Raw genomic sequence first — 12,500 nt, forward strand, 5'->3', positions numbered from 1 at the left:
TGTTATTACTATAAGTATTATTATGTTTATTATTATTATTATTATTGCATTATATTTTTTTCTTTTTGTCATTATTATCAATATTATTATTATTAGTGGTGGTAATAATAACGATGTTGTTATTAATGGTAATAGAGATGATTATTGTAGTAATACTAGTAACAACAACAACAACAAAAGCAATTAATCTGATAACGATAAAAATGATAATAGAAAAATGATAAAGATAATGATAATAGCAATAATGATAATGGTAATAGTAACAACGATAATGATAATAGTAATAATGATAATGATAATAACAATAATAATATTGATAATGATAATAGTAATATAATCAATATTTAAGTGGTAATAACGATAATGAGTCTAATAATGATAATGATGATACTAACGATGACAACAAAAGCAATGCTGATGATAATAATGATAGAAATGTTGAGAATGGTAATAGTAGTGATGATTATGATAATCATAATGATAATGCTAGTAATGATAATGATAGTAGCAGTAATGATGATGATGATGATGATGATGATGATGATGATGATGATGATGATGATGATGATGATGATGATGATGATAATGATAATGATAATGATAATGATAATGATAATGATAATGATAATGATAATAATAATGATAATGATAATAATAATAATAATAATAATAATAATAATAATAATAATAATAATAATAATAATAATAATAATAATAATAATAATAATAATAATAATGATAATAATAGTAATAACAATAATAATAATGAAAATAATAATAATGCCAATAATAATAATGATAGTATTAATGATAATAATAGTAGTGATAGTGATAGTGCTAATAATAACAATAACAATAATAATAAAAAAAAAAATGGTGACAATGATGATAAGAATATAGATAATGATAATAATGATAATAATAATAATGGTAATGATAATAATGATCATGATAAATATATCAACGACAACAATAATAATAATCATGAGGATAACATTAATGGTAATAATAATGATGATGTCAATATTGATAATAATACTGATGATAATAATGATAATGATAATAATAATAATAATCATAATAATAATAATGATAATAATAATAGTGGTAAGATAGAATTGATAATGTTAATAACAACAACAAAGATAGTGGCAATAATGATAACAATCACAACAAAGTATCATCAACAATTCTATCAAATAATAACAATGGAATAATAACAGTGACAAAGATAACGAAAACCTGGAAACGAATTATCATAATAGGAATACAACAACAAGACCATAAACAACTGACAATATGAATAGTGATAAAGATAAGGACAGGAAACAACAACAAGAACATTAATAGCCAAGTGAGAAAATCTCCCCCACAACCTTGAATTCTTAACCACGGGAGGAGCCAAGCATTTTATCGATTATCAGACTCCAACCTTAAAAGAAAGGTCAGGCCATTATTCGGTGCCAGACACTACTCCATTCCCTCGAAATTATGTAAAGCCCAGCTCTTTCTCTTTCTCTCTTTTTCTCTCTTTCTTTCTCTCTTTCTTTCTGTCTCTCTCTCGATCTTTCTTTCTCTCTTTCTTTCTGTCTCTATCCATCTATCTTTCTGTCTATCCACTTATCTCTCTCTCACTCTTATTCATCTCTCTCTCTCTCTATCCATCTATCTTTCTCTCTTTCTTTCTCTCTCATATTTCTCTCTCTCTCGCAATCTATCTGTCTCTATCTCTCTCTCTTTCTCTCTCTTCATCCTTCTCTTTCCCTCTCTGTATCCTTCTCTTTCTCTCTCTCTCTCCCTCCCTCTCTCTCTCTCTCTCTCTCTCTCTCTCTCTCTCTCTCTCTCTCTCTCTCTCTCTCTCTCTCTCTCTCTCTCTCTCTCTCTCTCTCTCTCTCTCTCTCTCTCTCTCTCTCTCTCTCTCTCTCTCTCTCTCTCTCTCTGTTGGGGTCTTTCTCCTTTTCTCTCTATCTTTCTCCATTTTTTCCCTTTTGTGTGTGTTTAACCCTTTATTTCAACCTCTCTTTGTCTGTCAGTCTGTCTTTTACTCTTTTACTTTTTTCCTTTTCTTTCTTAAACTCTTTGACTTCTTAACTTGTCTTTCTTGTTCTCTATCTTTCTTTCTGTCTTCACTTCCTCTGCATTTCTCTCTCCAACTGCTTCTATTCAACCTTTCTGTCTTTCTCTCTCCTTTTTCTCTCTCGATCCTTCTCCGTCTCTCTCGCGTTCTCGGATATCTCTTTTCCATCTCTTTTCCCTTCTCCTTTCTCTCTCTCTCTCGATCTTTCTCCGTCTCTCTCACTTTCCCATATTCTTTTCCATCTCTTTTTCTCCCTCCTTTCTCTCTCTTTTGATATCACTTTTCTATCTCTTTTTTCCCTCTTCTTTCTCTCTCTTTCGCTCTCCTTTCTCTCTCTCGATCCTTCTCCCTCTCTCTCTCTTCCCCCTCCTTTCTCTCTCTTCCTCTCTCATTTCTTTCTCTCGATCCATCTCTGTCTCTCTTCCCCCTCTTTTCTCTCTCTTTCTCTCTTTCTCGATCCTTCTCCGTCTCTCTCGCGTTCTCGGATATCTCTCTTCCCCTTCCTTTCTCTCTCTTTCTCTCTCTCTCTCGATCCTTCTACCTCTCTCTCGCGTTCTCGGATATCTCTCTTCCCCTTCCTTTCTCTCTCTTCCTCTCTCCTTTCTTTCTCTCGATCCTTCTCCGTCTCTCTCGCGTTCTCGGATATTTCTCTTCCCCCTCCTTTCTCTCCGTCTCTCTTCCCCCTCCTTTCCCTCTCTTTCTCCCAATTTCTCGATCCTTCTCCCTCTCTCTCACTTTCCCGGATATCTCTCTTCCCCCTCCTTTCTCTCTCTTTATCTCTCTCTCGCGTTCTCGGATATATCTCTTCCCTCTCCTTTCTCTCTCTCTCGATCCTTCTCCGTCTCTCCCCTTTATACTTCCTTGCGTACCTGTAAAGTCTCGTGAAAGGATACTTTTCAACTCCAGGATACTCCATTAAGCTCCCGATGTTGCTCGCGGAAGCTGACATTTCAGCTCTCGAAAAGGAACCCCCTTCCTGCTTACTTTTCTCTTCGTGTTTTTTTTTTACTTTTTTTTTCTCTCTCACTTTCCCATATTCTCTTTTCCATCTCCTTTTCTTTTTTTCCCATTGTTTTTGTTTTTGTCTTTTCTTCCTTGATTTTTTTTTCTCTTACTTTCCCATATTCTCTTTTCCATATCCTTTTCTACCTCCTTTCTCTCTTTCGATCCTTCTTTCTCTCTCTCTCTCTCTATCTGTCTTTCTCTCTTTCTTTCTATCTCTCTATTCATCTATCTTTCTCTCTTTCTTTCTATCTCTCTATCCATCTATCTTTCTCTCTTTTTCTCTCTCTATCCATCTATCTGGTTGGCCGGTTCGTTTTCCTTACGTGTGTTTTGTCTCTCTCTCTCTCTTTCTCTAGCTATATTCGGTGTTTTTTTTCTCTATTAAATGTCTTTGTTTTGGAACTTTCCTACTTTTTATTATTTTTTTTCTTTCCCTTGCTGTTCCTTCTCTTCCTCTCCCCCCGTATATCTTTTCTCCTGTTCCTCTTCTTTACTCTCGCACTCTTTCTCCCTTTCCCACTCCCGTCTTTCCTCCTTCGTCTCCTTCCTCCTTCTTCTACCATTTTCTCCTCTTTCCAGTTTCTCCAGTCGCTTCGCTTTCTTCTCCTCTCATCCGCCTCCTCTTTCCCCTCTTCTAACCCCAGCCTTTCCCATTATCCATCTCTCCTGCTTTTCCTCTTATCACCCCCTATCCCTCCTATCGTCCTCCTTTTCCCTATTCCCTTCTATCATCTCTACCCTTCCATTCTCACGGTCTTTCTCCTGTCCCCTCCCCCACCCCTTAATGCTCCAGCCATCCTCCTTCACCTCCTCCTCTCCTCTCTCTCCCTCCACTTCCTTCTCTCCCCTCTCCTCCTTCTCTTCTCCTCCTCGCCCCCCCCCCAATTCCCCCTCTCCCCTCCTCCTCCTCAACCTCCTTCTCATCTTCTACCTCCCCTCGCCCCCCCCCCCACTTTCCCCTTTTCCTCCTCCTTCTCATCTTCCTCCTCCCCTCGCCTCCCCCACTTCCCCCTCTCCCCTCCTCCTCCTCAACCTCCTTCTCATCTTCCTCCCTCCTCCTCCCCCACCACCACCACCACCCCGCCCCCCTCCTTCGCAAATCGGCTTCGGGTCCTCTTGAAACTTAGTCCCTCATCAACGTCCACTTGTCACTCCGGAAGACACGCTCAGCGCCGGAATTCTCAGCGGGAACGGCGGCTTGCTCGTTGCAGCGGGAGAGGCGGGCGGGAGACAAAGGGAGCGGCCGCCGCTGGCCTCGTCTCTCGCTGCTGGCTTCCTCTTCGGCTCGTTTCCAGGGCGTTTTTGCTGCGAGGCTTTGCTTGTACTCTGTATAGAAATGTTCATGTATACATAGACATTTACAAACACACACACACACATATATATGTTTATAGACACACAAACACACATGAATACATATACATATACATACATACATGCATATATATATATATATATATATATATATATATATATATATATATATATATATATATATGTATGTGTGTGTGTGTGTGTGTGTGTGTGTGTGTGTGTGTGTGTGTGTGTGTGTGTGTGTGTACATATATATATATATATATATATATATATATATATATATATATGTATATATAAATATATAAATATATATATATATATATATATATATATATATATATATATATATATATATATATATATATATGTATATATAAATATATAAATATATAAATGTATATATATATATATATATATATATATATATATATATATATATATATATATATATATATATATATATATATATATATATATGTATGTATGTGTATACAAATGTGTGTGTGTATATATATATATATATATATATATATATATATATATGCATATATATATATATATATATATATATATATATATATATATATATATATATACATAAATATATACAAATATATATACAATCACACACACACACACACACACACACACACACACACACACACACACACACACACACACACACACACACACACACACACACACATATATATATATATATATATATATATATATATATATATATATATATATATATATATATATATATATGCATGTATGTGTGTGTGTGTGTGTGTGTGTTATTGTCTATATGTTTATAGGTAAAGCTAGATAGACAGACAGATAGGCAGACAGACAGACAGACAAATAGGCACACACACACACACACACACACACACACACACACACACACACACACACACACATATATATATATATATATATATAGATAGATAGATAGATAGATAGATATAGATAGATAAACAGTCAAATGAATAGATAGGTGGATAGATAGGTAGAACTGAGGATAGCTAGATATAGACAGGTAGAAACGTATTACAAGTCATGTATAAAAATTAACAAATAGATAGCATCGTTGATTGATGGATACTTTTTAATGCAAACCTGTAATTGTTTTATGTGTGTATGTATACGTGTGTCTGATGTACATATGAGTGTATAAATATGCCTTTGTTTGCATGTAGGAGTGTGCGCACGTGTCTGTGAGCACGAGTTTGTCAACGTTAAGAGAGAAAAAAATCAGTGTAATTTAGTCCACTTTGTACTTTTAACTTCTGTCATCAACATTAGATGAATTAATAATTTATTGGACGTGATTTTAACTACAAAATGCCATTATATTAGACACGGGTATTTAATTGCAAAGGCTAATATCAAGCGAAGTGAAATGACATTAACGTAAACAAAAAGGTTTATTGTTTTTCGAATGTTAAAAAGCTTTTTTTTTTCCAATTTTCCCAGAAAAACAAAAAAATGGAAAAAGAAGTAATGATATTAATGATAAGTACGACAGCGGTTGTGATGATAGTTATGATGGTACGAATGATAATACTGATAGAAACAAAGAACATAGTGACGATAACAATGATAATGATGAAAGCAATAAGAATGTATGAATGCTAATGTAGCATAGTATTTTTTCTGTAGTGGTGTTAACAATAACAACGTTTATGAAAATGATGATGGTAATAGTAATGATGATAATGGTAATTACTACTACTGCTACTGCTATTGTTAGTAAGAATCGCAATAATGATAATAATAATGATGAAGATAATAGTGATAATAATGTGCTAGTAAAATTATATTTACAATGAAAATGAAAATAATAATAGTTATAATACTGCCAATAATAAAGATAATAATAACAATGATAATGATAGTGTAAGGGACGAAATTCTTCATATACTAAATATCAAAATGTATTCTTAATAAATTTACTGGATCTAAATATGCATAGGAAATTATCAATATTTTTAATCAGCACACAATCCTTTTCAAACTCCTACCCCACGACATAACCATAAAACTTATTAAGCGTATTGATCTCCGGTAGCGCCGCCACCACTCGAGAATTTGGATTTGGAGGAAATCTCGAGAGAGAAAGAGAGAGAGAGAGAGAGAGAGAGAGAGAGAGAGAGAGAGAGAGAGAGAGAGAGAGAGAGAGAGAGAGAGAGAGAGAGAGAAAATCAATTTTGACTCACCTAATATTAATCTAGGTAGCATGACTTTAGTGGTCTTAAGGTTCGTGGGGTGGATTAATTTCATTCTTCTGTTTAGTGTGTGCCAAATATACAATGGTTATATAAATATTTTTATCCATTAGCATTTTATTCAATAAACAAATAATAATAAACAGGTTAGCTTATCAACAATGTAAATCTGGACCATAAATGTTATTATATGAAAAAACAATATTCTCTATTAACTCAATACCCTCCCTTTTCATACTAATATAAATCAATAATCAATAACATAAACAAAATAAAAATGCATGTGAGACAGAATCGAGACCCTCTCTCCTTCTACCAGTATCCTTCCATGATTTTACTTGCGCATAAAGTAATTGTTTCCCCTTTTATTCTTCATAATTTTCCTCTCTAGCACTTTACTAAATAATTCCATTCTCAACCTATCCGTGGATACCACCGGAACTGTCAACCATGACTAATTCTGTTGCTGTATCCATGGGCCACTCAAATGATTAAATAGATAACTAAAATGTTCCCTAACAACAAAGCATCATGGTCTTTGCCACATTTTCTCAACCTTTACTTCTCTCTCTCTAGGGCGGAAGCAAAGACTTGTCTGTCATCACAATTCAACACGCAGGGATTCCATAACTACTTTAATCCACTTATCAACCATTACAAACTATAAATTCAGGGTAAAACACGATTTAGGATTCTAGCACTTAACATACCTGTGTTTTGGGTGAGAGCCAAGACTCGTCTGACCAAACAGGGATGATATCTCTACACATTGCCTTTCCTCCATTCAACTGATAACATTTAGGTAAACAAACCATAAATGGAGACTAAATTTTGCTATGTTGATATGCCATTAAAACTATGAAAATACATAAACAAACGTTTTCAGTGGCGCCAAATATATCTTTCAAATCAGAACCAACACATATTTTGAATGTCGAATATATAGCGATCTCGACAATAGTAATCATTATATTATCATTGATGATAATACTGATAATGATAATGAAAAAGTGATAATAGTAATGATGATGATAATCATAAAGTAATAATTAAATGATAATAATAATGATGATAATGATAATAACAATGATAAAGATGATGATGATAAAGATAATAATGACAATGATATTGATAAAAGTAATGATGATAATAATAATGATAGAAATGATGATAATGATTGTAAAAATGACAATAAGAATAATGATTATTGCTATGATAATAACAAAGATGATAATAATTATGGTGATGATGATGATGATAATAATAATTATGATAATAATAATAATAATAATAAGGATAATAATAATCATAGTAGTAGAAAATGAATTGATATAAGTAATGATGATGATAAGGACAATGAAAACAATAATGATTATGATAATGATAATGATATTGATGATTATAATAATAGTAATAATGATAATATCAATAATGATAATGATAACGATAATAATAATAATAATGATAATAATAATAATAATAATAATAATAATGATAATGATAATGATAATGATAATGATAATGATAATAATAATAATAATAATAATAATAATAATAATAATAATAATAATAATAATAATGATAATAATAATAATAATAATAATAAGTAATAGTGATAATGATAATGAAATGATAAAGATACCGATGATGATAATGATGATATTGATAGTGGTATTAATAGTAATTACAATAATGCTGATAATGTTAACAGTAATGATTAAAATAATAACAAGAACAACAATAATGATACTAATGGTAATAGTGAAAATTATGATGATAATGAAAATAATGATAATAATAGGGATAATGATAGAGATGATAATGATCATAATGATAATAGTAATAATAATAGTAGTAGTAATAATGATAATAGTAATGATAATGGTAATAACAAAAGTAGTAGTGAAAATTATAATAATGATGATATTAGTAATGATAATGACAATGACAATAGTAATTATGATATTGATACAAATGATGATACAAATAATGATTATAACGATGATGATAGTAATGATAATCATAGTAATAATGATGAAGGTTATGATGATAATAATGATAATAATAATAATAATAGTATTGATAATAATGATAATGATGATATTTATGATTATAATAATAATAATAGTAATAATAGTAATAAGAATGATAATAATGATAATGGTAATAAGAAAATAATGATAATAAAAATAATGATAACGATAATAATAGTGATAATGATAATAATAATGATAGTAATAATGATAATGATAATTTCAAAAATAATGATGTTGATAATAATGATGATGACAATAATGGTACAAATGCTAATGATTATGATAATAATGATACAAATAATAATACTTATTAATTAGCTATAACCATAATTAACACCACCAATGATAATAATTCCAACATTCTCTCTATAACACACCTCGTCCAAAAACCCCGCCCACGCCTCACGCCCATAATGGAAACATCAGTCATACGCAATCACATCCCAGCACGCCCATTTTCATCCTCTTACTCTTCTTCCCTCTTTTATATCTTTCTTTATGTCTTTATTTTCCTTTTTCATCCTTTTTTTCTATACCTTCTTCCATTTCTTTTCCCTGCTTTCTTTTTCTCTTCTGCCTGCCTTCCTTCTTTCTTTTTCTCGTCTCTCTCTTCTTCTCTCGACTTCTTCATTTCCCTTCCTTTCTTCGTAATTCTCCTTATTTCTCTCTTCCCTCTACTTTCCTTCTCCTCCTACTCTTTCCCCTTTTTCTTCTTTATTTCTTTTTTTGTTCTTAATCCTTCTTCTCCTTTTCCTTTTGACACTGCTACTTTTTCTTCTTCCTCTTTGCCTTCATTTTATTTCTTTATTCCTATTTACCTCTCCCCCTGTGTCTCATACCAATTTTCCTCATCCTTATCCTCCTCTTCTCTTCTTCCTTTCTTACCTCCTTCACTTCATCCCACTTCTCCTCATATTAATCTTGTTTGTGTCGTCGCTCTCTCTCCTCTCCCCTCCCTCCCCTCCTTCCCCTCCCCACCTTCCTTCATGCTTTTATCTCTTAATTTCTTATTCCTCCTCTTCCCTTTTTCTTTCTCCGCCACGCCACTCCATCCCCAACTTTCCCTCTGCCTCCCGATCTCCAGCATCAATTCTCCTCATCTAACTCGACCCTCTCCCGCACACTGTACACCAGCATCACTTCATTATATCTTGGTTCTCCTCCCCAGCCTGGTACTCCAACATCTCCAGCATCTCTTTCCTCATCTCGCTTCTCCTTCATCCAACACTCCCCCTCTCCTCCCTCTTCCCCAAGCCAGTACCCTAGCATCCCCAGCCTCGCCTTTCTCGATTTCACTTCTCCTTTACCCCACACTCCCCCTCCCCTCCCCCTTTCCCCCAGCCGGTACCCCAGCATCCCCAACATCTCTCCTCATCTCACTTCTCCTCCACCCCACACTCCCCTACCTCCCTCCCCCAGCCGGCACCCCAGCATCCCCAGCCTCAACTCTACTTATCTCACTTCTCCTCCACCCCACACTCCCCTACCCCCCTCCCCCAGCCGGCACCCCAGCATCCCCAGCCTCAACTCTACTTATCTCACTTCTCCTCCACCCCACACTCCCTCTCTCCTCCCCCTTTCCCCCAGCTCTCACTTCTCCTCCAGCCCACACTCCCCTTCCCCCTTCCCCCAGCCTCGCCTCTCCGCATCTCACTTCCCCTTCACCCAACATCTCTCCCCCTCTCTTCCCCCCTCCCTCAACCGGCACCCCACCATCCCCAACATCTCCTCTCCTCATCTCGCTTCTCCTCCACCCCACACTCCCCCCTCTCCTCCCCCCTCCCCCAAGCCGGTACCCCAGTATCCCCAGCCTCACCTCTCTCGATCTCACTTCTCCCCCACCCCACACTCCCCCTCTCCTCCCCCCTCCCCCAAGCCGGTACCCCAGTATCCCCAGCCTCACCTCTCTCGATCTCACTTCTCCCCCACCCCACACTCCCCTCCCCCTTCCCCCAGCCGTCATTCCAGCATCCCCAGCCTCGCCTCTCCTCATCTCACTTCTCCACCCAACACTCTCCCTCTCCTCCCCCTTCCACCAGCCGGGACCCCAGCATCCCCAGCCTTCTCCTCCACCCCACACTCCCCCCCCCCCCCTTCCCGCAGCCGGCACCCCAGCATCCCCCTCCTCTCCTCATCTCACTTCACCTTCACCCAACACTCCCCCTCTCCTCCCCCCTTCCCCCAGCCGGCACCGCAGCGTCCTCAATATCTCTCCCCCTCTCCTTCCCCCTCCCCCGGAACCCCAGCATCCCCAGCCTTCTCCTCTCCCCCTCTCCCCCCCCCTTCCCCCAACCGGCACCCCAGCATCCCTCCTCACCTCTCTTGATCTCTCGCCTTCATCTCCTCGTGATTAAGCTCCTCTCACGCTAAGCATCTCTTCTCCTCAGGCATCACCCGGCTGCCTATCCTGGAGGGGGAAATCTCTCACATAGAGATCCCCCGCGCCCATAACCCGCTGGGAATCACCATCGTGGGCGGCGCGGACACTCCTCTGGTGAGTTGTGGTCGGATGGGCGGGTTTTGTAGGCTTCTGAGGGCGGTGTGGGTGAGGTCTTTTCTTTTTTTTTTTTTGCTTTTTTATGTTGTGGTTTTTGTTCGTGTCTGTTGGTTTGTGAATTAGGATTTTAAGAAAATGTTTGTGGTTAATCGTGTTGGTTTGTGAATTAGGATTTTAATATAATTGATAATTGTTTGTGATTAATCGTTTGCTTATCCTTATTTCTTGAGTTATAAATAATTGATAATTGTTTGTGATTTATCGTTTGCTTATCCTTATTTCTTGAATTATAAAACTTTCAGATGATTAACGAGTCTTATAAATGATCCTAATGACTATCTTTAATATTTCTCCATTTTACGGATAATATCAAAATCTCTGTATACAAGATTCAGATGCATATGCTCGCTTTAGATAGTTCTATTATGCCAACCTATTGCACAGATGCTCCTTGCTCACGAAGAGCCTCTCGTGGTACCTCTCCTCAGCGACCATGGTATCTGCTCCCCAGGAACATTCACCGAGCCCCCCCCCCCCTGATGCTTACGATCTTTACCCCCCCCCCCCCCGCTCTTCCTACGATATCATTATTTCGCATGGCACTCACAGTACCCCCCCCCCCTACCTCAACTCTTACGGTACGCGGCACGCCCCCCCCTCGTACATGGGAGTAATGGCACAGTCCTCCAGGGCCTCCCTCTTCGTCCTTCCCCTTAATAGCAGTCTGGTATCCTCCCAACTTCTCGCTGCTCAAAGTTACATTCGCGATACCTTACCCCTTCACCACCAGCCAGATAGCACTCAGCCTGGTACTCCACCATCCCCAATATCTCTCCTCCTCTCGCTTCTCCCCCACCCAACACTCCCCCTCTTTCTCTATCACCCCGATTCCCCAGTAGCCACCTACCCACCCTGCCGACGCTCCCTTCCCATAACCCTTACTCCCCCACCCCCTCAATAACGCCTACGATCTCCCGCCACCCTCTACCTTCCCAACCCCCGTCAACACTCACTCCCCGCAACCCCCCAACAACACTGACTCCTCCCCCCAACAACACTCACTCCTCCCCCTCCCCCCCAGCGCTGCGTGGTCGTCCAGGAAGTCTTCCCCGACGGCCTCGTGGCTCAAGATGGCCGCCTGCAGCCCGGAGACCAGATCATCGAAGTGGACGGCGTGGACATGACGTCAGCCACGCACCAGGCTGTCTGCCAGTCCCTCAGACGCCCCCAGGCTGTGCTCCGGCTGGGCGTCTACCGGGAGAGGATCGAGGCTTACCGGACCGCGTCGCCCCAGTCCTCGACGGGGGCGCCGCATCAAGGTAAGAGGCTCTGCA

The 12,500-nt window shown here is 37.9% G+C and overlaps 1 protein-coding gene across 4 annotated transcripts in view; it reads left to right on the forward strand.

Annotated features, from left to right (window-relative positions):
• Positions 1 to 12,500, forward strand: part of LOC113816781 (ligand of Numb protein X 2-like) — a 174,249-nt gene that overhangs the window by 145,235 nt on the left and 16,514 nt on the right. For all 4 annotated transcript variants that reach the window (XM_070127170.1, XM_070127171.1, XM_070127172.1 and 1 more), the window contains 2 exons: positions 11,057 to 11,163; positions 12,248 to 12,485. In XM_070127170.1, the coding sequence (XP_069983271.1) occupies positions 11,057 to 11,163; positions 12,248 to 12,485 (345 nt within the window). The remainder of the gene's footprint in view (positions 1 to 11,056; positions 11,164 to 12,247; positions 12,486 to 12,500) is intronic.

Source organism: Penaeus vannamei, chromosome 11, assembly GCF_042767895.1.
Source record: "Penaeus vannamei isolate JL-2024 chromosome 11, ASM4276789v1, whole genome shotgun sequence".
NCBI classification, from domain to species: Eukaryota; Metazoa; Arthropoda; class Malacostraca; order Decapoda; family Penaeidae; genus Penaeus; species Penaeus vannamei.